This window comes from Chondrus crispus, genomic scaffold (genome assembly GCF_000350225.1).
Source record: "Chondrus crispus Stackhouse genomic scaffold, scaffold_214, whole genome shotgun sequence".
In the NCBI taxonomy this organism is placed as follows: domain Eukaryota; phylum Rhodophyta; class Florideophyceae; order Gigartinales; family Gigartinaceae; genus Chondrus; species Chondrus crispus.
Genome location: NW_005179092.1, coordinates 51,239 through 77,441, shown reverse-complemented (window position 1 = coordinate 77,441; position 26,203 = coordinate 51,239). Strand labels below are relative to the sequence as shown.

Here is a 26,203-nt window from a genome sequence, read left to right as displayed (position 1 = left end):
ACACGTAATACGCGTAAACTACCGCACGGACGACACGTGTGCTATTGTACACGTGCGCCACCCCACGACCGGTCCGCACACTCGCGCGCTCCCTACACGTGGGCACACCGGCCCACGTGTGCACCGTGCACGGCCGCACGGTTAATAACCTCCCCGCGCGCGCGTCCCTCGTTATACTACAGCGGGGAGCGCGGCCCCACGACGGCGGTGAGCAGGCGTACAGTACGCAGGGTCACTGCACTACAGTGTGCAACCTCTGCCTGGGGCTGGAGGACACCAGTGAACGGGCGGCGGGGGCGGTGGGGATGTCGAAGGTTGAGGAGGGGTCCGCCGGGGTATCATTGGTTCTACGATGAGACCTTGTCTATCGTGTACACGTGTTCCAAGCGATGCGGCATCGTTGGTGCCCGCGCAGTCTGTGGCTCAGCGCCTTCGGCCATAAATTGCATCTGCAAAATCTGGAAGGCGCCGTGAAAGATGCCAATTCGTCCATCCATTTCTTGCATCGCAGAGCAACAGCTGCACCGTATGAGCTTCAAGTCCTTTTACCGTACCGCTGTTACTTCCTCCACTTTTCCCTCCAACTTCGTCAACCAATTTCCTCCCCCACCGCGATGGCGTTCCTCAACCCCCCATCGCTCCCCACTCGCTCCCCTAAACGCCGTCCGCCCGCGCCCATCTGTTCTTCTCTAGGCGGCTCCAAGCTGCCGCATACCGCCTACACCACCCTCTTGCAAGACGACACCCCGCTATGCCGCGTCATCACGGGCATGTGGCGAGCCTCAGACCCCCGCGGCTACGGCCCGACCACGGCCGATGTCACCAAGGCCATCCACGCCGCCGTTGACGCCGGCTTCTTCACCTTCGACCTCGCCGACACCTACGGCGACGCGGACCTCTACGTCAGAGAGTATGCCCGCAGCGTCGGTCGCGCCGCGTCTCAGCGCCTCCAGTTTTGTACAAAGCTCGCCATCGACCCGCGTGAGCTGGAGGGCACCGTGTCCAAGGCTACCGTCCAGCATTACGTCGATCGCGCTCTCAGTCGCATGGATCAGGAGAGGATCCACTTGCTCCAGCTGCAATGGGCCGACTTCTCCGACACCCGCTTTATCGATTTTTTGGGCTACCTGGGTGAAATGAAGCGCGAGGGCAAGGTGCGAAGCGTCGGCACAGCCAACTTTCCGACCAGGCAGCTCAAGTATGTCTCGTCGCAAGGTATTCGTATAGCCTCCAATCAGGTCTCGTTCTCGCTGCTTGACAGACGGCCCATCGTCGAGATGGCTGACTGGTGCAGCGACAATGACGTTGGCTTGCTGGCTTACTCTACACTCGGCGGTGGGTTTTTCACAGAGAAGTATCTTGGTCTGCCGGAGCCGACGAGAAGGGCGTGTGGCACCGCCGGTTTGCAGAGGTTTTCGCTTTTGATAAAGGTCTGGGGGGGATGGAGTCTATTTCAAGAGTTGCTTTACGCCATTAAAGTCGTTGCGGATAAGCATGATGTGAGCATGGCCAATGTTGCCGTCAAATGGGCACTCCAGTATCCAGGCCTTGCAGCAGTGATCGTTGGCGCGCGGCTTGGCATAGCTTCCGAGACTGACCATATTTTGAACAACGTAAAGGCCTTTGAATTTTCGCTCGACGAAGAAGACATGCAAATACTTGATGTAATCGCTCTAAAAGGGAATGACATGTATCGGTTACTAGGAGACTCTGGAGAAGAACTTCAGAGCCCTCGTTAACGCATGACATTCCACGACATTAAACGTATTCATGCCGTTCGACCTTGTACAGTATGTCGAACGGCACTTCATATTTTCAATCACAGGGCGACTTTTGTGGTTCGCTTTTGACTTCTTTAATTTACCGCACGACTTGGTCACTCTACTAACTAGCAGTCTAGCAGTCTCGTAGTCAGCCCCAACGAAACGATAAAAGCGCACCCGAAGAACAAGATATTACGACACACCGCCACCTTCACACGCGTTCAAGACGATGTGGCTACTCTCAACAATGACACACAAGCCTCTAACTTAACCGGTTATGGGAGTAATGCTAGCGATCTTGCCACCGTTCTTGTGAATAGAGACATATGTCTTCGACAGCTCGTTGAACGGCACCAAATAAACTTTGTTGGTGCCACGGAAGTCTGACCGCCTCGCGTTGAAACTGTTGTTTCGAGTCTTGTAGAACTTTCCGCTGCGCGAGCGCAGGCTTACACCTGCGCCACCGTTGGTGGCTCCCGATTGGCTGTAGTCCGCGACCTCGATGCGGAACATCTTGCCGCCCGAGACACGAGTGCCGTGGTAACTGCGGGCCATGGTGGCACCGGAGAATCCCCCTTGCCAAGATCCTGCCGAGGCGTCTGGGCTTTGGAAGGTGCAGCCGTCGGAGCCCGGGGCAATGACGGCAAGCGGGATGGATTGAATGCCAGCCTGGTTGAGTGGAATCCTGTTGGTCATTATGCACGGGTTGGACTTATCCGACGTGGAGGCGCCCCGGACGACCTGGAACATGTGCGTGAAAGCGCACATGGAGAGGTTGGAGGAGGTCAAATGACCGCGGTAGAAAGGAACTGTCCACTCTCCATAGTACTGGTCGAACTCATAATCGTCATCAAAGAAGGCATCAATGAAGGCATCATAGCCCTCGGAATCATAGACGGCGGACTTGCGACGGTACTCCTCAAGGCCATCGGGAGTACGACCAAGGAAGTGCTTAAAGTTGAGCTCGATGGCGCCGTAAAGTGGGCGGGAGTCAAAGAAGCGCCTGCGGTACTGGTAGGTCTTCGCCAGAACGCGGCAAAACTCCTTGACGGTGTAACGGCCGTCGCGGAACTCGGACTCAAGCTTTGCCATCTCTGCGCGCTCGGACTCCATGATGTAGGCGTTTCCAAAGATCTGGCGGTAGGTGCCCTGCATGATAACCTCGTAGTCCATAGAGAAACCGACGGGGCGCGTGGGATCGGGGACGGCGTAGCGCTCCTTCTGGAAGCGCTCCAGGCCGAGCTTGTCCAACGAGGAGTTGCCGGCGACCGTGCCCAGACGGGCGACGAAGCGCGACGGCGTGACAGCCGGGGCGGTCAGGGCGGTGCCCGTGAACGAGGTGACGAACGGGCGGGTGGCGGCGGCGGGCCGTAGGCCGACGATGGGGACGAATGCCATGGTGCGGGGTGGGGGACTGGCGAAGTAGGAGAGGGCGGATGGGAATGTGACGATTGCGGGTGAGGGAGGGGATGTGACGGTGGGGGGTGCGGGGGGGATGGGAGGGGGGGTGGGGGGTTCGACGGGATTGGGGTGGGATGAGTGCTAATCAAAGAAAGGGCAGGAATTAGGGTATTGTTGCATGAAGGAGTGAGTGGCATGGGTGCGAGCTCGGAGCGACTGTGCAGAGCCGGTGTGATCACCCGCATCACCAGATTGGGGTTCCCATAATATTTCTTGATTTAACATAATAGTACTGTACCCTGTACAGTAATGGTTAATTTCGTGGGCCACTCACATCGTGACAAGCGTTGCAGACGAAATGCCCAAACTGCTGGTTAACGGGGGGAACCCCGTCCCGAACTCAAACTACCGAAATGGAAAAGTCAATTTCACCCGTCTGTTGCCACCAAAATGCACCTGATCGCCCCCCTAAACGCAAAATCTCCCCTTTCAAAGGCAGGGCGGCAGTCCTAGCATTGATGTACTGTACCAGCCTTACATCCTACTCTAAATGGCAAGGGCTTCCGTCACTATCAAGTGCTCGAGCGATATAGCGCATGCACTGCGTCATGCCTGAACAAAATTTCGTGAATCTTGCTACACACAGCACTACACCTGCTTTTGTTTAAATGAGATGCTGGCGCGGCATATTGGCGGCAACAGAAGCTTCCAGAGACCTGGTCCAACCACGCCCCGACACCCGAAATGCTATCCAATTGTCATCGCTAAAACCACGAGATATTTCAACCGGTCCTGAGCTCGTCTTATCCACCTGCCACTCTCCTATTCGCTGGTCAATATTGCATACGTGTCCCCGCTGTATCACGGCGCCCAGCTCAACACCCCACAGCCCTTCAAACTCTTGCGACAGCGCCACCGTCCGTGCGCCGCCGCGTGCTCACAACGCATCATCCCAGCTCCCGGAACTCAACCACCAAACGTTTCCACTCCGTTCCCCCCTCCCCCCCACCCTTTCCCCAACTCTCCCGCGCACAATGGCCTTCGTCGCCCCCCTTCCCGTGCCCACGCACTCCGCCGCCGCCGCTCGCCGACCACTCACCCACCGCCGCCATGCCGTCGTCGCGGTCGCCGCGCCGTCCCGCTCCACTCCCACCACCAAGCCTGCCGTCACACACCCCATGACTCTCACTGAGAAGCTCCTCGCGCGCGGCGCCGAAAAGCCCTTCGTCAAGCCCGGTGATAACGTCTGGGTCAACGTCGACGCCCTCATGACACACGATGTGTGCGGCCCGCCCACGTTTGGCATCTTCAAGCGCGAATTTGGCGACGACGCCAAGGTCTGGGATCGCAACCGCGTCATCATCATCCCAGATCACTACATCTTCACGGAGGACAAGAGAGCAAACAGAAACGTCGACACGCTCAGGCAGTTTGCGACGGAGCAGGATATCAAGTATTTCTACGACATCAAGGACCTTTCAAACTTTCGCGCCAACCCGGATTACAAAGGCGTGTGCCACATCGCCCTCGCGCAGGAAGGCCATACCAGGTCTGGTGAGATTCTCTTTGGCACCGATTCACATACGTGCAACGCGGGCGCCTTCGGCATGTTTGCCACGGGCATCGGCAACACCGATGCTGGCTTCATTCTCGGCACGGGCAAGCTGCTGGTCAAAGTCCCGCAGACCATGCGCTTTGAAATGAACGGCAACATGCCAGATTACCTCCTCGCCAAAGACCTCATCCTCAACATCATTGGCGACATTGGCGTCGGCGGCGCCACATACAGAGCCATGGAGTTTGCGGGCTCGACCATCGGAGACTTGTCCATGGAGGAGCGCATGACCCTTTGCAACATGGCCGTCGAGGCAGGCGGCAAGAACGGCCTCATCGCCGCCGATCACCGCACCGAGGCTTACCTGGCCGCCAGGGGGTCCAAGCCCACCGAGATCTTCCACACCGACGAGGAAGCATCGTTCTACGCCGATTACAAGTACAATGTCGCTGACCTCGAACCAGTAGTCGCAAAGCCCCACTCGCCTGATAACCGCGCCCTCGCAAAGGAGTGTAGTGATGTCAGGATTGACCGCTGTTACATCGGCTCATGCACCGGAGGAAAGACAGAGGACTTCCTGGCTGCCGCCCGCGTTCTGCAAGGCCGCAAGGTGGCAGTACCCACGTTTTTAGTACCAGCCACGCAGAAGGTGTACGAGGACGTCGAAACCCTCCGCATCAACGGCGAGACCCTCAAGGATATTTTCTACAACGCAGGCTGCATCGCTCTAGGTGACCCGGGTTGTGCCGCTTGTCTGGGTGGTCCGTCGGATACATTTGCTCGGCTCAACGAACCCCTAGTCTGCGTTTCCACTACGAACCGGAACTTCCCGGGTCGGATGGGTGACAAGGAAGGCCAGATTTACCTTGCTTCCCCCTACACCACAGCTGCGTCCGCTGTCACTGGTTATGTCACAGATCCAAGAGAAGTCTACGATTTTGATGCCAACAAACGTCATCCGACTGAGACTCTTGCAGATTAGGGTATATATAAGAGCAATGCACAGTACACTAGTTCGTCACAGCAGTGGGAGTAGAGGGCAAGGATTAAATGATTGAGGGTTCGTAACCGTGGTCTGCGTTGTTTTTGTCATGTCATGAGGAATACTTTCATCTTTTTCCTCAGGTGCGTATTCGACGTTGCAGTACTCTTTGAATTTGTCGTAAGTGGTTTTAATTTGCTGCCTCGTCTCGACTCTCCTTGACTCGCTGATCTTTTCAATGGAATGTACTGTCCTTTTTTTTTTTGATTGCACAGCATTTAACCTGTACGATATCGCAAGAATTGTACCAGGGTAGGGAGCGACGCGGTGCTGCGGTGGTAGGTGAGCTGAACGATTGTGCCACGCCCTGAACGTTCGTGGTTTCCAATCCCATGAGGAGCTTCACGAAAGGTGTATTGTAATATTTTCTTGACTGAAGGAGGACATCTTTTTCATCCCATGCTGCTATTCTTCAAAGAAGGGGGTCCTCCTCTTCTCTCACAACACTGCCTCAAGTTCTTTGTACCCAACCCTGCTTCCATGTCGATATTCGGAAACACGGGAATCTTACGGTTAATATCTTTGTCCCCGACTGTGGCTAGAAAATACTAAAAGCGTTTTAGGACGATTTCAATGCAGGCATTTCGGTGCCTCGCTGTTTTCCTATGCCGTGGAGTTTTGACCTTGTGCCATCATCTCGAAAGAACGCCACATACTTGTTCTTTCGGAGCAAGTGTAGGACAATGAATTCCGATTCAGGTAAGCTGTCTCCGTTCTTTTGATTCTTTGCAAATTTTACATGCGAATGTGGGACTGTACATTAAATATTGCCGGGATGAACATTTCTGCGAGCTGCGTACTTGCTGGAGAATCATTTCATTTGTTGTAAATGAAAGCCAAGCGCATAAATATTATGCCCCTGTGCTGGAAGGATGTAGACAAAACAGCGGATTTAACACAAGTGCTCCCCAGGTTCCAAACTATTTCTCACGATAATATATTTCAGCTTTTCCACTAGTCGTCCACTTCCGGAGAAAAAACATATGAATCGTGTTCTCGTACATGATAGAACCCAGCTCAAATGCAATCCATTACGCGAAGGTTGTTCCAAGCATGGGCAGCCGTGCGAGTTATTTGGAAGCGAGGATTTGTCCTTTGTTTCAGGCAGAGAGTCACGCAATTGTTCATGAGCCCTGCACACTGTATTGAATTAGGCTGTCTTCGCTCAAAACGCGAATCCTTCGCTCATGCGGCAAAAGCGAAACTGACATCTACGTCATATATGATGAGATGGGGGAAACGAGGCAAACTGCGTCAGCAAATCCGTGATTTGGAAACTTCAGAACTGTTCCTATGCCAACAGGTTGACTCCTTGAAAACTGACAACGACATCCTGAAAGGGGAGCGATCAAGACTGTCGCACCTGTTGCAAGAATCAAACGACACTTTGTTAATTATGAACAAAGCCCTAAAGTCCAACGAGGCGAACAAAGCTGAACGGAACGACTTAATCGAGAGTCTGAACCAGCAGCTAGCTGCTGCAGAGGATCTTTTTGCACGACTTTACCAAAGAATAAGGGCAAATGCAATGAGGACTCATGCTGCAGAATCTAATTTTGTATCCGAGACTGAAACCCCAAGAGAGAGCGAGGTACCCATCTGCGCGTTGCAGGATGACTTAGGCGATGTACAAGAAGAATTGATGAAATGTCGCGAAGTTATTCACCGACAAAACGTCGAGAGCATAGTGCAGGACTGTATTTGGGAAGCAGCATGCGCCGCAGCTGTTCCGGAAACGAGAGAGAAGCAAGGAAAAGAGGAAAGAAGAGTTGCTGTCTGTCTATCCCCACGCAAAGGTAATCGGAGCATATCCAAGGCACAGCACGTGCTGTGTTCAGAACTGTTTCTTGCCATCTCCTGTGACGGTGTCCTCGTACCAAGTCGTAAGAGAGTATCAGATGAGGGACACAACTTGGGATGTCTTGGTGTTCTCAAATCGTTTTGGGTGTGGCTGCTCGCTCAGTGCTGACGAACGAACCTCGAAATCAGCTGACGTCGATGAACAACAGCTTCTCTTGATATCTCCAGATTAATTCGAGTAATAGGCATCAACCGGAGCGTAGCCGAAATCAAGTTTGGGAGGTGATGTTGGTGCCTCAGACGCGGTTGTTGCCTTTGATGAAACTCCCCTTTGACCACACCGAAGCACAGTCTTCTCAACAATTAAATTTAGAGTGTACTGTATGTGAAAATCGATCTGAGTCACATACGGAGCGAGTTCTGCAGTACCAAGTCTCGCTTGTGGACTTTCAGGGCGTGTTTTTCTCGCGTACAGTTGCGGTGCGGGAGGCCAACCCTCTACTCCTGCATCCCTTGAGCTACTGCCATGGTGCCTCCAAGGAGCGCTCTTCTAATAGTGGACGTTCAAAGGGATTTCCTTCCGGAGGGCTCGCTGGCTGTTCCACAGGGCGATGAAGTTGTTTCAATCATTAATTCCTTGAGGGCTCGAGCAACTTTTCCGTGCGGTGTGTTTCTCTCCAAAGACTGGCATCCTCCGACACACGTATCGTTTTGCAACAATCATGGAGCTGAACCATTTTCAGAAAAAACGCTTGTAAGTGGCCACCGGCAAACTCTTTGGCCCCCTCATTGTGTGCAAGGGACTCGTGGTGCAGAGTTTGCAGGGGGACTGGTGGTCGAGATGGGCGACAAGGTCATTTTGAAGGGCACGCATGAAGAACACGATTCCTATTCTGCTTTTTTTGACAATCTCAAGAAACACCAGACTGAGCTGCATCAATGCTTGACTGTGGAAGGTGTGGATACTTTATATGTGTGCGGCTTGGCCCTTGATGTGTGCGTCCTTTTCACAGTACTTGATGCAGTAGCTTTGGGTTATAACACAGTGCTTCTGGAGGACGCAAGTGTTCGTTCTCTCATACGGTATTACTACGACCAATGCACTCTTTTTTCTACTTGCTGAAGAGCGCTGTTTTCCGCGAAGCGCCTCTCAAACAGAGATTTTAAGTTAGATGCGGACCCATACTTACCGTACAATTATCCTTCGCGACATTTTCATTGAAAAACACAGAGGGCGCTGTCCCGCGCTAGCCATGACAGCGCCATATCCAAGATGAGAGATGCAGGAGCCACTGTTTCGACCACCAGAGAAGTAGAATGATACACTGTACTTTAGAATGATATCAAGTCATAATTGTGATATGGAGCTGCGATTGAAGAATGGGCGTGTATTGCGCTCCACTTCAGCGTCAGCGTAAAACTAGCTTCACTGCATAGTGGTACCTTCGAAGGTACTGTGCTGATATAGTAATTGAAAGTAGAATATCCGACAAAAGGCACTCTGTCTCCGTCTGGATCAAGTAGGATCTGTCTTTACGCTCATTGCGTCTACTGCTGTCGTCGCGAGATAATACCTGGCAATCATTTGCTTTAGCCTGCCAGGGTCATTTCTCTGCCGAAGTTGGGTAGGATGCTACAGCCCCGTTGCATGCACTGATGACTCGCACGGCAAGCGTTACTGTTGCTTATGTACGACATCTTCAACCCCTGTACCTGATTAGTGATCGCCCGCATTGCTGCACCAGTTATCGCTTGCGCCATCCGGCTGGAAACAGTCGAGCATATCCCTCCTGACTAACTACTGTGGTCATCGCCGCTACTAGTGCCGCGAAGTAAACATGTTTGCAGATATTCATTGACTGCAGCGATGTCATCTCTCAAGCACATAAGAAGCGCAATATCTCTTATGACTCTCGCTTTGATGACGAAAAAATGGCAGATGTAGGATAGGTGGCAGGAGATCCAGTAACTTACCTTAAGATTCAGATTTTCGGTGACACTATGAGGCGTTCTGGTGAAGTTTTATGCTTTCACGTATCTATTCGCGTACCGATGTGAAGGGAGAGCCTGCTGTTCATAGTACTATAACGAGAGGTTTATGAAGTCCAGAACGTGAGGAAGTGACATGGGAATACAAGCGTGCGAGCAAAACGCAACTGCGAGCCAGAAGACAAAAAGGCCCGTGCATTCGTCCAAACTCGTCCAAAAAGCAAAAACTTCCCGAAATATTTTCGTCCACCGCCCGGCGACCGCACTGTACAAGGCGACTCCTAGAAACGAGACCACCGAAGCTAACGTTAGATTGCGACGAGCATAATTGTTTCGAAAGTGAATAACTCGGCTAATTTAACGAATCGAAAATCAGGGAGGCGACGGCGTTTGGAACTTTGACATCTGTCCGCGATGAGGCCAAACAGGGCAGCGAAGCGAGCTCGCACAGAATCTACAAAGAAAGAGATGGAAATTGGGTATTCCTTTGAGAAGAGAGGGTTTCCGAGTTCTACGGCTCAGGGAAGACATGCTTTCAAATGGCTATTGAGCGGCATTGGAGTCAGAGATTTCTTCGCCCAATACTTTGAAAAGAAGCCTGCCATTCTCCACAACGACGAAAAGAAATTCCGAGAGCTTATCTCTGTCGACAAGGTTCGCGAGTTTGTAATCTCTGGCAAGAAGTTACGCAAGGGAACGGACTTAGACGTAACAAAATATAGCGTTAGCGAAGGTCGAACCACGCTGAATGACCCTGCTGGTTCGTACACTTCAAAAGCGACATGGGATCAAGTGACCGAAGGGGGATGTTCGCTGCGCCTACTACGGCCTCAAGAACACTTTGATGCAATTTGGCATCTGTGCGCATGGCTGGAGGGTTTCCTCGGATGCGTGATAGGTGCGAATGCGTATTTGACACCTTGCGCGTCGCAAGGATTCGCACCACATTTCGACGATATAGATGCGTTTGTTTGTCAAGTGAGCGGACAAAAGAGATGGCGCGTTTACGGGCCTCGGGACGACGGGCTGGACGTCCTGCCACGGGCGTCATCAGTGGATTTTACTGAAGAAGAAATGCGGGACGTTGAGGTCTTGTTTGACCAGGTGCTTCAACCAGGAGACATGCTGTACCTTCCGCGAGGCACAATTCATCAAGCCGAGTGTCCCGAAAGGACTGGAAGCCATGACGTGGAAGAAGCATCACTGCATGTGACGATATCCGCATTTCAGAAATGGACATGGGCTGATTTGTTGTTGGAATCGTTTCAAGTTGCGGTGCAATCGGCAGCAGCACAGGATAAGTCACTGAGGAGGACACTACCTCAGGGATTTGGCGAATTCATCGGTGTGAGTAGAAGCGAAGGAGACGAGAAGCTGCGTGAATGGTTTGAAACGACGATGCGACAGATGGTGCGGCGGGTGGGAAAGCACTATCCAACGGACACGGCTGGTGACATGATGATGACGCGGTTCATGCGGGAGCGGTTACCACCGGTGGGGAAAAGCAAAAAGCGAAAGCGAGAGGCGGGGTCAGCGTCGCTGGTGAGGGCTGTCGGTGCAGGTGTAGCTCGAGTGGTGATGGATTGTACTGTGGGGGGGGACGAGCTACCGCATTTGATTCACTGCGTTGGCAATACAAGAAGGGCAGACCTAGGGAGTGGGGAAGGGTTGTCTTGCTTGCCAGAAGAGGCTTTTGCGATTAGTTTTGTACTTGACAAGTACCCTGAGGCGGTGCGGGTAAGCGAGTTGCCACTAGGCGATGTAGATGATCAAGTGGACTTGGTGCGCGGGCTGGTTGATATGGGGATTGTAGAGGTCTTGCAATAAACGGGATGTTTTATAGCTGTTTTAATCCTATTCTCAGCATTCTTGAACTGTAACGTATTCGAGGTGTGGTGGCAATGTTGAAGAGGACATCGTAAGATTATCAGTCTTACGCGTACAAGTATACCCTGGAAGGATATATGTAAAGCTTTACCGTACAATGGATGCAAACCAGCATGGATGCATACCAGCGACCGTACAAGTATGGGAAAGCTGCATTGTCATCACCCCTCACACGCATTGCAGCCAATCAGCGACGGCGATTGACCCCAATCCCCCTGACAGCAATATGGGAATACCTGACAGATTTGATCTCAATACCCTTGACATCTGGTCAAACTACATCCTTAAAACAACCCTCCACCTTTTGGGTCATTCCGCCCTCGTCCCGTCCCCGACCATCCCCACCAAATCGTCTCATCATGAATGCGGCATTCCTCCCACCCGCCACTCTTGTCTCCCGCCGTCCCACCCTTGTCCGCCCATGCTCCCGCCTTACGATCCCACTGCCCCGCCCCTCTTCCCTCACCATGTCCGCCTCCGCCCCACTTAAGCCTCTGCGCAACCTCGCTCTCCTCGCCACCGCCGCCATCGCCCTCCGCCTTCCCACCCCCGCCGCCGCCGCCGCGCCGCCCCTCCCCCCTACAGCTTCCATTTCAACCCCCCTCACTACCCATAACTTAGCTCGCCCCTCTAATCTTGCCACCGCCATCTGCGCCCGCCCTGCCGGCGCCTCCGTCGTCCCCCTGGCCACTGTCACCAGCTCCGTGTCCGTCACCGACCGCATCGCCTTTTGGGCCGGCGAGTTCCTCATGTGGAACCCCGCCGCTCGCGTCATCGCCCTACTCGGTGTCACCCTCGTTTGCATGTACTTAGGTTCCTTCCTCTACAAGTTTGCTGACCCGAAACGCACGGAAGCTGCTTCCCCCTTCTGGCATTCTGTGCGAGCCATCGCTAATCCGCTCGAGGACGACTGGGACAACAATCTGCTGCGCACAACTTCTATCGTCCTCGCGGGTGTGGGCATGATCGTGTTTGCCATCATGGTGGGCATGGTTACCGAGAGCGTTGAATCGGCCGTACAGAACGTCGACGGGGAAATGTCGCCCGTTATCTTGAGCAATCACGTGCTTGTGTGTGGGTGGAGCCCACACGTATCGGAGATTCTTCGGGACGTGAACAGGGTACAGCATCTCAAGGTTGTCGTGCTGGCCAATCCGGACCAGAAAGATGAAATGAAAGACAATTTGCGCGCTTCCTTCAGCCCAGAGGACCGGAAGAAGATGCGCATCATTTATCGCCCAGGAGCGCCTATTGTGCAGGAGGATTTGGATCGCGTGGGCGCCAACCGTGCGAGCAAGATCCTTATCGTCAACAATCGTCAGGGCAGCTCTGTTGACGCGGATCGCAAGGTGCTGTCCAGAGCGCTTGCGCTCCGAAAGAATTTGCCAGACTTTAACGGCGACATCATCGCAGAGATTCACAACGTCCGCGATGAAGGTATTCTCAGATCCATTTTATCCTCTACAAAAGCACGTTCAGTCGAGACTGTCAATGCGGATCAATTATTGTTCCGTTTCATGGCTCAGGCTATTCGCCAACCGGGCTTAGCCGATGTTGTCGCTACTCTCATGGGAGAGAATCCATCCCATATCTTCCACGTGAAAGCCGCAGCTGATGCCGCTCCGCAGCTCGTGGGGTCGAGCTATTCAGATCTTCGACCCTCTTCTGTCCCAGGCTCCATTCTTTGCGGTGTTTTCGACAATTCTGGCAATGTTCAGGTGGGTATCAGTCAAGCAGGCCGTTCGGAGAGCGACAAGCTGAAGCCCGATACTAAACTATTGCTTCTGGGCACAAGCGAGAAACCAGGTACCACTGAGAGCGATGTCGTACACTTCTCTCCCTCGACGACCTCTAGAATGCTCAAATACGGAGAGCGACTTACTAGGTCGGAGAAGCGAGAAGCAGAGTCGTATCTCATATGTGGTTGGCGCGATGACATGCAGGATATGCTTGTCGAATTGGATGGGATATTACCGTCAGGTTCTCACATTACCATTCTCGATGAAGACACGCCAGATGTTATCCCGAAGAAGTTCGACAATTTATCCATCACTTGCCTCAAGAAGCGTCCTGACCTGTTCGAGAACTTGGAGAGTGTGCTTGCGGCGAAAGCAAAACCTTTCGACCACGTCGTTCTTCTCGGGTCTGTTTTCGGCGATGACGACGCCCCGACGCTGACAGTTAACTATGATGAAGACAGCAGAACCTTAGCGAGTTTGGTGTATGTCAATGACCTCTTGCAAAAGCAGCATGAACATGCCGTCTCGAAGAACCATGATCCGAAGTCGACGGTAGTAACAGTCGAATTCGCTAGCGAAAGAGTGGCCTCAATGGCAAAAGAACAGCAAAATGTTACAACAGCGATTCTGCCGCAAAATTTGAGCTCGAAAATTGCTGCACAAACTGTTCGAGAAAGCCGCCTCAACCCGGTGTGGCGAGAGCTATTGTCGCAAGCTGGACGGGAGGTTTATCTGCGTCCTTGCGGAATTTACAAAAACATGCCCAAGGAACCGACGGCGTTTGCGGCAGTTACTGACAAGCTGGCAAAGACAGATGGTGACATCGTCATCGGATTTGTGTCGAAGGACGGCCGTGTTGTAATCAACCCCCAACAAGCGAACCGTTTCAAAAATCGCCTCTGGGACAAGCAAGATATGCTCATCGTGATTTCACGCGAGTAGAAGAAGCGGAACCACTGTTCATAGGGGTTTCAATGTCGCACCTGACCAGCCTCGGCGTGGAGATCCCAATAGATAATATTTTTTTTAGTAAATGATGAACCGTGTGGGCGACTCCACCTGTCTGTGAACAGGATTCTCTTTTCGACCAAGTCGCGTTACGGGCGGACGCCATATTGCCGAAACTTTGTATTGCGCTCGTGAGTAAAGTCTGATAGATCCACACGCATATGTTCCGCTCACGAATCGAAGTGAGATGGCTTGGTGATCAAAAATAGTTGTTTGTGCCTTCATGGAGCTTCTGCTTCCATTGGTTGAAAGAGTTTCATGTGCGAAAGTGCTTCACATGCTTTACATACTCGCACGAGATGACTGATCTCTAAGCCACGAAGGGGTGTGAGAGGTTGGAATGTTGACCAGATCGTTGTCGAAGAGTTCGATGAATTGCTCATTGGCAAGACGTCCTCGGCCATCGGCATGACGATGATATTCCTCAATGATGCTTGAAAGAGCCCATCTCTGAAATTTCCGTAAGCAGCCAATGATCGTCCCAGTCCGGTGCCTCCCTTGGGAGCACATGACGTAGGCTGGGTACATCCTATGGTCAAGCAGTAGTTCCATTGCCGAAAGGACGACTTCTTCTGACATCGGTTTCCACGGGGCTGGTGACTCCTCCTCATCGGGTGTCAACGGTATGACGTCGATACCCTGATCATCAACAAAGTCTGCAAGCTTGTCCGAAATATCTTCAGAGGCAAGATATATGATTGTCTTGAGCTGCAGTTTTTCCAGAAAAGGAAAATTTAACTCGTTGGGCATTCCAGAGCGGTAAAGATCTTCCTCGACGATGCCAAAATTTGTCGGCGGGATTAGAGATCCACCACCCACTACTGCGCACCATTCCCCATCATCTAGGGCTTCTGAATTTTCGTTGGCACTGCGTGCTTTGGCCTTTTCTGCTCTGTCATTTTCTAGCGGCATGACTTTTTGAAGCCAGTGAAAACCCTTTCATTAATCTGTTGATTGCTCGCTCGCATTCGGGGGGCGTGTTGTGTAGCTTACCGCCACAGGTAGCATTCGCTAGTTGACTTGCACCATTGGATCAACTTGCGGTTATCAGCGCAAGTCCTGCTGAATCGTTGAGACGCAGAGAGTAGAAGAGAATGCAATCTTGTTTCCAACGTTGCGCACAAATCATATAACGCAATTCGATCGCGAGGAGGTAGCGGTGAGAGCACGCGCTTCAACTTTCCCTGCAGTGCCATTGCAGAGCCCAGTGCTGTGTATATGCTTTATTCAATGACTACAGATCTCATATCGACAGATATCTAGGGACAAGTGTCACGCTTGGACTGGATATGTTAAGTCTGTGATGTGGGATGGCATACGTGCTAGGATGGCTGTGGCAATTGATGACCAGATAGCGTAGCTAATGCGTTGTTGTAGACGCAACTTCACGGTGCCATATGCACAATGGCTGCGGTAGGAAATCTTGAGGGCAAGGGCTTCGATGACATTCATCGTGTTGGCGGAGCAAGCTCCCAGCGTGTCAAAGGAAAGGGGAGCGAGGTACCAGTCGAGGGCGGGGATCTCCGCATCATTTGGAAGTTGCAGTGCTTCGCGGAGTGTGCACCGTAGGGTCTGGCGCTTCGAGAGGTCCCCGGCTTCCGCGGCTGTGGCGGGTCGTTGTGCAGCTTGGCAGATAGCTTCTGTGGTGTATGGGCTGCGGATGGTCACGTCGTATGCGGTAGACTTACATTCCTAGAGGGGAAGCACCTGGTTGCACAAGTATATCTGCCGGGCGATGGTTGGTGTTGGGGATCAGGAATGGAACTTCAAGGGTGCAGGCGCGGCCGGCGACTCTAAAAGCGTGTGTAGCCAGTTGGTTGCGTAGTGTGTTGTGGCGATGGATCATGCCGAAACATGTTTAGCAGTGTGTAGCGTGATCTCCCCGGGCGTCCATGCGACTGAAGCAGTGCGAGCAGCGAAGCGGGATGATTGAATCGCTGTATACAGGGACGTCTAGATGCCGGCGGAGCATTACTGACCACTGCGCAGAGTGTAAACGAGTGATAAGAGAAGGGTGTGCTGTAAGGAAGGTGGAAGCGCTGGCCGATAAAAGGCAATGATAGCGCACACGGTGACTAACGGATATCAGAGTGTGGTCCGTTGGGTTGGGGCGGGTGATCCAATAGTCTTGTTGCCAAAACCGGCGTGAATCGGCTGCGTGAATAACCTGAAATAGGAAGTGGTGAGAGCCTTCAGGTCGCTGTGCAAGTGCATCCGGTTCGTATTGGCCAAGGTCATAGTTGGCCATAGTAGAGTGGGTAATTGGGTAAGCGGGTGGGCGGTCAAGTGGTGGGAGTTTGTGCATCAGGGAACGGAGGTGTGTACGAGCAAGGCCGAGGTATTGCGAAACGGGGAGGCCTTGACGGCCTTGGAGTCGGTGTGGAGCGGAGGAGGTGAGACTGGCTGCGTATGATGCGTGAACGAGCGGGGTGAGAGCGATGAATCCGTGGCCACCGAAGCGGAAAGGGAGTCTGACCTGTCGGATGACTGCAGTGGACAAGGGGATATTATTTATCTTGGAGTAGGCCATGTATTGGTGTTCGTTGAATTGGGTGGCAAAGGGGAGTGAAAGTTCGCTCTTAAGACGTGGGGGAATGAGTCGGACCAGATGATGAACAAAACATGCAGATGCGCACATTCGGTGGAGGTGGATCTTGATGCGGGCGTCTGGAACGGCTTGTACAAGGTCCAGATTGGCGATGCAAGAAGCAAGGTTTTTGGACATATGTTCCTCTATATACTCCAGAGTGCCTATTGGGGAGCCGAGGAGGTCAATTCCGTCCACGGAGATGTGTTGGGGCGAGAATATGGGTGACAAAGCTTCCAGTGTGGCGGCATGTGCTGAGGGCACGAAGACGCGTGTGGTATAACTACCTTCGTCCCGACCACTCGGAAACGAGGGGAGTTAGAGGTAAGGGAGCGCGCGCCGCTGGGTACCCCACGCGCGAACGCAGACCGTATGGATCGACTCGAAAAGAGGGAAGGCTCACGTGGCCGGTGACGCGCAGCCGGTCGGTAGTGTTAGATCCGGACGGCCAGTCATGGGTTAGAAGCCTGAGACTAAAAGGGAAACCGGAACGGGATAGCAATTAGCCGTAAAGGGAGGGGAGGCGAGTCTGCCTCCCGTTTACTGGAACGGGGCAGGTGCCCCCGGTCTTAATCCCTAAGTGGGACGCTAGGACACCTGTCCCGCTACAGTAGCTGTTACTTACTGTATACCAGCTACTGTGCTAAATTGGCTAATTTGTGCCATTAACTACTAATTACTAGTTAGCCACTGTACGGATTATACACGTGTGCCCGTGGCCACGATCCCTGCTAACGGTTGTGCCACGTGTTACCCGTGGCCACGCCCGCTGTTACCGGCTGTCCCACGTCGGATCCTTGGGGTACTACTGTGCACGGCGCCGGGCGCGTGTACGCCTGCTCGCTACAGTAGCACCCGCCCTCCCGCGCGGCTATCATCTCGCCGGGGGGTTGTGGTACGGAATTGAACTACAACGCGCGTCTTCGCTAAATTTATGTGGCATTGGTGCCGGGTTCCTGCTGCGTACAGAAATCTAACAGCCGTGAGGACTTGAGAGAGTGGTCCGGCTAGCGTGACGTCGTCGGCGTAGGCTGCCACCAATGGGAGGTTACAAACTTCCGCGAGCTCGCGCAAGAGCTCATGGACGGAAAGGGAAAAAAGGAGCATGCTTGGCGGGTCACCTTGTTGAGCCCCTTCGCGGCTTTGGATCACCTGTGGCGGGGAAGCGGGTATGATTAGGGGCGGAGCTGAGCCGGCGTATATTTGGTTACAAAAGCGGGCGAGAGAGGGCGCTCGTAGAGGAAGGGTGTCCAGAAATCGCTGGCGGGAGCAACGGTTGAAAGCGTTACTAGCATCGATGGGGACCACGACGAACTCCTTGCTGCCGGCATGCCGATCTGTCATCATTCGTGTGTCATGTATTATCGCGTCGAGGTCGGCGCGGATTCCGTTGGCCTTTTGTATTGGGTGTAGGTATTCACGTGTATCGTCTATGGCGGCGGGGAGAAAGGTCTTCATCACAACACGACGGAGCACCTGACATATAGCGATTGGTCTAATTTTCCCAGGGCGGGGATTAAGGGGAAGGAGAGTGGCCGCTGCCATGAGTGAGATTGTTTGAGTTGGGAGATTACCAGATGCGAGGAGCCGAATTAGATTAATGAGAGCAGACAGACTTGTTACACGAGCTTGGGGCGTGATGGGGCTGATGACCAGGAGGTGTAGGAGGCGAGGGGTCATGAGGTCAGGTCCAGGCGCAGAGTGGGGTTGGAGAGATCTGACTGCTCTCCGTATCGCGGATTCGTCAATCTCTGGTGGAGGTGGAAGATCATGCTGAGGAATCCAGATAATCGGGACGGCAGGTGCGGGGTGGAGGGCAGAGAGCGCGGCCTGCGTGCTAGGGTCGTTCAAATCTGCGAGCGGGGCTTTGGTCAAGGATTTCACGGCTCTTCTATTTTGCTATTCGGAGGCTAAACGCATCGCGCGACCGAGTCTGCGGGAGGCTGGAGTGGTCGTGGGTCATGTGCAGGGGTGGCGGATGTGCCGCAAGTGACGTGAGTTATGAGCATCCAGGGCCTCGCGCGATAGGGCGGGCCATTCAGACTCGGAACCAGCACGGCGGAGGCTTTGAGATAAAGCTCGACGTTGGCCTGATTGTGGTCGCCATCCAGGCTCACCACGGAAAGATCGTCGGATCACTGCGGTCGGGAAGAGGTGGAGCCGGAGACATGCAGCGTGCACGTCAAGGGGGAGAAGCGAGCTGATGATTTCGTGATTAGGCGAATGAGGAGCAGCACCGTGGCGTGCAAGCACGGCCCAGGGATACAGTTGAAGATGTCAGAAGGGCGGAATGGGGAGCGGAGAATTTCCTCAACTAAAGGAAGGGGAGAGGAGGAAGAGGTTGGGGAAGGCGTGCTGTGAGCGAGGGGGGGTACCTGGGACGAGGGCGTAGCAGAGGATGAGAGGGACTGTTGACTCACTGTGATGACGAAGGGTGCGGGAGCGGAACCGCGACAGAAGAGAAGGAGGGACTGCGGAAACGGCGGGCCGAGGGGAGAGCGGCGGAGATGAAGAGGGGGCATTTGCGCAGGGCATTGGGGGCGGCTGAAGGGCCGGCGTGGGCAGGTAGCGGCGGGCAGGCGGGGGAGGGGGGAAGCGCTTTATAAGGGGAGGGGGGGAGTGTAGGGCGGTCGGACGAGGCTACAGGGGAGGGAGGGGGAGGCGGAAGGAGATAGGGGGAGCGGGGGAAATATCTGAGGGCGCATGCGCCGTAGCAGGGTCGGGGTCAGCGACCGTGGCAGCGGCATCACCGGTGGATACGTTGGGAACAAGGACCGGAAAGGGCGGAGCAGGAGGCCGAGGCGCAGGAGGACGAGCAGGCGAAGTGGGTGGAGCGGAAGTCGAGGCGGCAGTGGGAGCCCGGGTAGGGCCCTCGACGGGGACTTGAAGGGCGGCAATCGGTGCAGCAGAGGCAGAGGCGTGCGACAGAGAAGGAAGGGTGGTCGCAGGGCGGTAAAGAGCGGGTCGGGCCACGCGAGTAGAGGGTCCCGGTGGATTATGGGGGGTTGACTGGCGAGGGGTGATCTCGCGGGCGTGAACCTGAAGCGAGAGGGCCAGAGCATGACGGACGGGTAGCGGCACGGCGGTGGGAGTGCTGCGGTTGAGGAGACGGAGCGCCTCGTAGCGTAGGCGGCAGACAACTCCGGCGGCGGCGAAAGAGTCGAGAGCAGAAGCGGTGGGAGGCAGGGGGGCAGTTTGGATGGCGAGGTCTTCGTAGGTGAGACGGAGGTGGGTGAGGATGCGGACGAAGAGGTCAGAGTGAGAGGCGAGGAAGTAGACGTATGTCCAGCGGCCAACTCCGGGGACTATGACGTGGGGAGGAAGAAAGGCGCCAGCGAGGTGGGCGCCTCTGCGTAGGGCGGACTGGGCAGCAGCAAAGGAATGGAATGCAGCGAGGTTGGTGTCCGGGCGAGACCGTAGGCGGTGACGGCAGGGGGCGGAGCCACAGGCTCTCCGGTGCGGGTGTCGAGACGGATCGGGTTGCCCACGGTGGGACGAGAAAGTGGGCTACAGCGAGTGTGGCATGCCAGACTGAAGTAGGGGCAGCAAGTGCTGCACGGGCAGCCGCGAGAGTGAGTACGATATCTCCCGGGCGGGCCGGGACACGTGGCAGCTGGAAAAGGCGAGCCGCGACGAAAGGAGATATGAAAGATTCAGTGGAAGCTGAGGGCAGGGGAACGAAAAGAGTGGAAGCTGAGGCCTGGTCAACAAGCGAGTGGAAGGTAGCGCGGCGTTCGCCGCGTTTGCAGGAATTACCGGGGAAAAGAACGAGGAGTACGACGGGTTTGAGCTGCTGCAACGGTCACCCATGGTTGCGTGAGCGGAGGGACTTGGGCAGGGGAGGCCTGAACGGGTGGAGCAGGGCGCGAAGGCGAGGACAGTGTCGCGCGCGAGGGCGACGGCGGGGTCGTGCGCGAAGGCCAAGGTGGATGCGGTGTTGCCCGCGAAGGCGACTGCGATGTCGCGCGCGAATTCTCGAAGCTGGACGTGCTCGAGTTGTTGGCGCCGTACGCGGCCGCGCTTGGGCCAACCACGTTGGTTTGCAGCGGGTGCGGCGACGGAGGGAAGCGGGGGGATGACGACGTCTTTGTCTTCGTCTTCGCCATCATCATAAATTCAACTACACTCAGTTACCCCATTTAGTCTCCCCTATACTAATTCGGTGATGGATTTTAGAGCGAACGCACAAAAATTACTGTACGGGACACTATTTCTGTAGTGACACTAATAAAACACAAACCTCAAATGGTGTCACACACACTATTGTTGTGCACAATTTTAGTGTCCCTGCCAAAATTCTATTCACTTATCCCTGAAGAGGGCATTGCATGGTCTGGCGGGTTCACAGGCTCGCCATCAAAGTGCTGGCGATGACAACGGATAATCGACTGTAGTGCAATACGCACCTGAAAAGGGGGGTGAAAAGAAAGGAAAATATTTGGATTTGAAAAGTAGTCCGGGTGGGGGGACACACGTGTGAATAATTGCACAGTTTTAATTTTTAATTATTTTATTTAGTTAATTAGTTGGCATTAATTTTGCTGACACTAGATTAGATTTAGGATCTAGAGCCGCGAGCTACTGTAGTGGCTCCGGCGGGGCGATATATACCTTAGCCCTCTGACCACCAAGTCAGTAAAGGTAACCCGAGTTGCCAGAGTTGAATGTCGCCTTGGTCGAAGTCCGTCTCTACCAAGACGCTCCCTTTTACCTAAGCCTACGGCATCCTTTGCGCTCGGGGGTTCCCTTTTCTTTTTCCTTTATTTCCCTATTCTTTTCTATCTCTACCTCTATTTTTCCCTTAATTGTGTTGGTTCCACTGGAGTTGGTTGCGACCGATCCGGTGTAGGTGTTTTAGCCATCGGGCAACACGTTGTGTAGCGTTGCTACTGTTTCAAGTTCCGTCGGAAGGCTGTTGCGACGACGCCTCCGTCGAAGGTCTTACTGTATAAGACAGAGTTAGTACCACCTACCGCGATTGCGATTGCGCTGGTGAGGGTGTTTTTAGCCATCGGGCAACACGTCGGTAGTAGCGTTGCTACACGGTTACGATCCCGTCGGGTAGTGCTGAACAAGCCCCCGTCGAAGACCTTGAATTATACCCAAGGTGCTGAAGACGCTCGCGGAGCATTGGCCTTACAACCCAGCGAACAGCGGTTACATCCTCGTAGACAAGCCCAACCCGCACTCGTCGAGCACTCAAGTCTTCACAAGTCTCTACCACCATTATCCTCCCGGGCCGGGCATCTTTCCTTACCCCCTCCCCCCCGTCGGAGTTGAGCTACCGTGGGCCGCAAGCCCACACAAGGGGAAAGGGAGTCTCGAACGCTCCGTAGCGCGTGCCATCGGCAATGGTTGTTGCTGTTGTTGTTTTCTTCCTCTTGTTTGACCGTCGGACTGTGTTCGCGGCCCACCAGGCACAATGCACTACAAAAGTAGTCTCCCGACCTAGAATTGTCTACAGCAAACCCGACCTAGAATTGTGTCGACGACAGCTTCGGTCTGGAGTTGCACTACAAAGGTGGTCTGGGTGACGGAGTCTCTTTTTTATTTTTGTTTGTAACTTTTTTTTGTGTGTAGGTTCTCTCGTACGGGCGATGTCGACAAGCGCACCCGGGGACGTCGGTCCAGGGGCGAGTAGGAGCGGATCGTCAAGGGCGTCGAGGATCTCGCGGGGTCCTCGCACCCGAAGCCCGGCCAATACGGCCACGGATCCCGAAGGTCGAGAATCCCCGACGGGGGTTGAAGCCGACAAGGATAACCTATCCTACAGGTTCGAGAAGATGGCCGAGGAAATTCGCCAAGAGATGACGAAAAATCTCGACGCTGAATTAGCCCTCGTCCGGAAGCAACTGGAGTTGCAAGCATCCCAGTTCCACACCGTTTTAGGAGAGCTATCGGCTCGAGTGGATCTCGTCGAGAAGGAGCGAGGTGAGGCGACCGACGGTCTGGAGCCGGAGGTCCTAGCTTCGTTGAAAAGTTCAGTTAAGGACGCCAGGCGCGACGCGAATCAAGCTTTGGAGTCCTTAGGTAAATTTAGAAGCAGTATCGACGACAGGTTCAACCGCGCCGCTCATCGTCTCAAGGACCTTGAACAGGTCGCCGGGCAAGAGCCGCTCCCAACGGGTCGAGAAGGCGACCGTCGATCGAAGAAGGACAAGGCCGCGGTGCAGCGGAGTTCCAAGTCGAAGACTTCGAAGAAGATTCTGCGACGCCGGAGCAAGAGTCACGGTGGTGACGAGCTGGAGGACCAAGACTCCATGACCGAGTCGAATGGTCTTTCCGAAGATGGTGACGACGGTTCGTCGAACCATGCCAGCGATTCCGAACATCGTTCAGAGGAAGGAAAAGGAATTTCGCAGGGCAAGAAAATTTCCTCCAGACGGGGCGGGATCACTTCGTCCGCCTCGCGGAGAGACAATGACGCGGAGCCCGAAGATGTCGCAACGCGGCGCGGGCCGCGATGGGAGGAGTTGGAGGAGCTGAATCCGACCAACTATCTCTTCAAGAAATTACTTTCGTACCGAACGTACCGCTTGCGGAACCCGCCGACATATTTGTCGAGTTCCTGGCGGACCGCCGTACGAAAAATCAGGAGAGATATTCCGCCTAAGGTGAAGAAGGACAACACGTTCACAGGTGAGGACGGGGCCCTTGTGTTGGATTTTTTGGCAAAATTAGTTCAAGAGTTTGATACTCAAGAAATGAACGAGGGGCAAGCGATCCGCATGTTGCCCGAATTTCTAAGCGGTATCGCCTTGAGACAGTACACTTCGGTGTCTCAGACGGCCGGGTCCCACCACGGAAAGGTATCCGTTTGGCCCGAAGCCGTACAGTGGTTGTTGAGGAGTTTCGCAACCGACGAGGCGATCCGTCAAGCCGTGCTCGCTTGGCGAGAAGTTCAGCAAAGACCGTCTGAAGACGAAATGGAATTTTATATCAGTCTGACGGACGCAAGCAATCGATGTGGAAACGTATATTCGATGGAAGAACAAATGACGATGTTTATTGAAGGACTCGATTCGAGTATCAAAGCCAATGGTATCTCAATACCGACAAGACAATCGAAGCGTTTCGTTTTTGAGACTAGTTAATTACGCGAAGGCGCATGGCTCGGCGAGGCGCGCTAAGGACAAGAAGACCAAGAAGGTCACGATTCAGACGCCGTCGACGATCAGGGCGGGTAAGAAGCCGAGGGCTTCTTATCCCGGTCGTAAAAGCCAGGGCGCCGTTCACTTAGCCGAGACAATCTCCCCGTCGGATGAACGCGGTGCGCACGGAGGCAGCGAAAATCAGTATGAAGGAGCCTTCGTAGCCGAAGGCAATTTTATTGAGCCATCGGAAGGCTACGGACACGAGGACTACAGGGCAAGCGGGTCGTCAACTTTACCGACGCCCACATACACGACGGAGTCGTTTTCAGAGCCCACGGATCCCGTGATGACGTTTCGGGGGCGCGGCCACACGCCGGCGCCGTGCATTCCGATGGAAGACAAGGGTACGACGTTTCGAAGGCCAGGCTGGATAGGAGGGCCGCAACGTCAAGGAAGGCCGCCGGCCCGTGGAGGACCTAGGCCGCAATATCCCGTCAAGACGCACGGACTGGTGTGCTATCATTGTTACGAAAGGGGGCACGCCGCGCCAACGTGCATTCTTTCCCTCCGGGAAATGCACCGAGTTTTGGAAAATTATGAGGCGTTGTCGCCGATGGAGAGGTTAGGGATACCATCGACGAGTTACCTGAAGGTCAAGAATTGGTTCGATTCGCAGACGGCGAGCACGCCGAGTGCTTCAACGCCGAGGCCGAACCAACCCTTCAGAAGGCCCGCGATGGGGCCCGCGTCGTCGGACGTGAGAAGGAACCCGCAGCGGCAGGAAAACTAGAGAGGGGAATCTCGCATGAGCCGCGAGAGGCACAGAGTCGACGTACTGTGCCCGGCGCTCGGCCCCGTTCCCCGTCTCTAAGGGAAAAATCAGGCCCCAGGGGGGAGGTTGTTGGATTGGTGGATAAGCCGCCCAAAGGGGCAGCTCAAGTCAAGAAAATTTTGAGCCGAGCCCGAGATCATCCGCTGGAAGAAGTTCGAAGACCCTGGTACAGGGTTAAGCGAAGGGAGTGTCCCGAGAAGATTTTGGTTCTTGCGCGAAAAAACTACAAAGTTTACGCGGACATTGGACCAACAGTCGGACTGATGAGCCGGGTGTTGTCTGTTTTAGACACCGGCGCGGGACCCAACTTTGTGCGAAAATCGGAACTCCCAGCTGGAATGGAATCTCTAGTGTCCTACGGACCGACCCAAGACATTGGCGACGCGAACAGTAGGCCACTTCGGACTCTCGGCACCATTAGAATGCCTGTGAGGCTTGGAAAATTTGTGGCCGCAGCCGAGTTTATTGTATGCGAAAAACTATCCGTCCCGCTAATTCTAGGCGCGGACTACTGTGACCGGTTTGAGGAAGCCATTTATCCAAGGAAGAAAACGGTTGAGTTGACGGATTTCTCGGAGGTCCCGATAGTTAGGCGGTTCTCGACGAGAAAAGGGAAGAAGAATCTCGTCCCAGGAGAGTACGAGAATGATGGAAAGGTGGAGCAAATTTCCCCTAAGGTAAAAGTGGCAAGAGCCACGACTATCGAGCCAGGGACGTAACGCGTCGTGTAATGCACCTCGAAGAGGGCGGGCTTGGTTGGGGTTCAGCCGTACTCGTCGTTGTACGAAAGGCACGGGTTGACGTGCACGAATGGTGTCGTTCAGGTTGAGCCTGACAGGCCATTTCGTTTACTCGTTGCGAATTTTAGGACGTACCCTGTCAGGGTGCAAAAAGGCCAAGTGGTGGCAGAATTATTACCGCACCCGAGGGCCGTGCTCGAGAGCAAAACCACTATTGGTGAAGTTCTTGGAATTCAAGAAAGGAAGAAGGAAAATTTCCCTAATTCCACCAAGACGCCTACGAGCGAGACAAGATGCGAACCGTCGGATCAAGACCGCGAGGACCAGCCAGAAGAACGGTCTAGAGGGCTCTCCGCGTCGGCATCTACGAAGCCGCAACGCAGGATTGAGCCACCACCGCCGGACGTGGAGGAACTGGACCTGAGCAACGTACCGGACCGGCTGCGCGAAAGATTCCGCCGGATGTTAAAAAATATTCCCGCATGTGGGATGGGACCCTCGGTGAGATCAACACCACGGTCCACCGGATTGAACTGGCTCCGGATACAAGGCCAATTGCACAAGCTCCCTACCGAGCCGGTCCAAAGGCTCGGGAGGTCGAGGACGCAGAAGTACAGAAGATGTTAGAAGCAGGAGTCATCGAACCGGCGCAGTCAGAATGGGCGTCGCCCGTTTTATTAGTGCCGAAGCCGGACGGATCGATGCGCTTTTGCGTAGACTATCGCCGGTTAAACGCAGTAACGGTAAAGGGCACGTACCCTTTACC

At 54.2% G+C, this 26,203-nt stretch overlaps 9 protein-coding genes; 6 read left to right on the top strand and 3 right to left on the bottom strand.

Annotated features, from left to right (window-relative positions):
* Positions 1–389: 389 nt before the first annotated feature.
* CHC_T00004133001 (hypothetical protein) lies at positions 390–1,739 on the top strand. The gene has a single exon (XM_005715452.1). It carries the CDS (start codon positions 390–392, stop codon positions 1,737–1,739), a length of 1,350 nt encoding a protein of 449 aa, XP_005715509.1.
* Positions 1,740–1,812: 73 nt separating this feature from the next.
* On the bottom strand, positions 1,813–3,161 carry CHC_T00009048001 (Phycobilisome 31.8kD linker polypeptide). XM_005715451.1 is given in 2 exon segments: positions 1,813–2,030; positions 2,031–3,161. 1 exon segment carries the CDS (start codon positions 3,159–3,161, stop codon positions 2,031–2,033), a length of 1,131 nt encoding a protein of 376 aa, XP_005715508.1. The 3' UTR covers positions 1,813–2,030.
* A 1,037-nt stretch (positions 3,162–4,198) lies between these two features.
* CHC_T00009184001 (3-isopropylmalate dehydratase) lies at positions 4,199–5,811 on the top strand. XM_005715450.1 is given in 2 exon segments: positions 4,199–5,701; positions 5,702–5,811. The coding sequence occupies 1 exon segment, from the start codon at positions 4,199–4,201 to the stop codon at positions 5,699–5,701; it is 1,503 nt and encodes a 500-aa protein (XP_005715507.1). The 3' UTR covers positions 5,702–5,811.
* Positions 5,812–6,782: 971 nt separating this feature from the next.
* On the top strand, positions 6,783–7,730 carry CHC_T00004132001 (hypothetical protein). Its single transcript, XM_005715449.1, has one exon. The coding sequence runs from the start codon at positions 6,783–6,785 to the stop codon at positions 7,728–7,730; it is 948 nt and encodes a 315-aa protein (XP_005715506.1).
* A 29-nt stretch (positions 7,731–7,759) lies between these two features.
* CHC_T00004131001 (hypothetical protein) lies at positions 7,760–8,995 on the top strand. XM_005715448.1 is given in 4 exon segments: positions 7,760–7,769; positions 8,080–8,627; positions 8,793–8,882; positions 8,883–8,995. The coding sequence occupies 3 exon segments, from the start codon at positions 7,760–7,762 to the stop codon at positions 8,880–8,882; spliced, it is 648 nt and encodes a 215-aa protein (XP_005715505.1). The 3' UTR covers positions 8,883–8,995.
* A 969-nt stretch (positions 8,996–9,964) lies between these two features.
* Positions 9,965–11,377, top strand: CHC_T00004130001 (hypothetical protein). Its single transcript, XM_005715447.1, has one exon. The coding sequence runs from the start codon at positions 9,965–9,967 to the stop codon at positions 11,375–11,377; it is 1,413 nt and encodes a 470-aa protein (XP_005715504.1).
* Positions 11,378–11,382: 5 nt separating this feature from the next.
* Positions 11,383–14,194, top strand: CHC_T00004129001 (hypothetical protein). Its single transcript, XM_005715446.1, has 3 exons — positions 11,383–11,426; positions 11,550–14,100; positions 14,168–14,194. The coding sequence occupies exons 1-3, from the start codon at positions 11,383–11,385 to the stop codon at positions 14,192–14,194; spliced, it is 2,622 nt and encodes an 873-aa protein (XP_005715503.1).
* An 8-nt stretch (positions 14,195–14,202) lies between these two features.
* On the bottom strand, positions 14,203–14,409 carry CHC_T00004128001 (hypothetical protein). Its single transcript, XM_005715445.1, has one exon. It carries the CDS (start codon positions 14,407–14,409, stop codon positions 14,203–14,205), a length of 207 nt encoding a protein of 68 aa, XP_005715502.1.
* A 1,459-nt stretch (positions 14,410–15,868) lies between these two features.
* Positions 15,869–16,030, bottom strand: CHC_T00004127001 (hypothetical protein). The gene has a single exon (XM_005715444.1). The coding sequence runs from the start codon at positions 16,028–16,030 to the stop codon at positions 15,869–15,871; it is 162 nt and encodes a 53-aa protein (XP_005715501.1).
* Between the last annotated feature and the right edge of the window lie 10,173 nt (positions 16,031–26,203).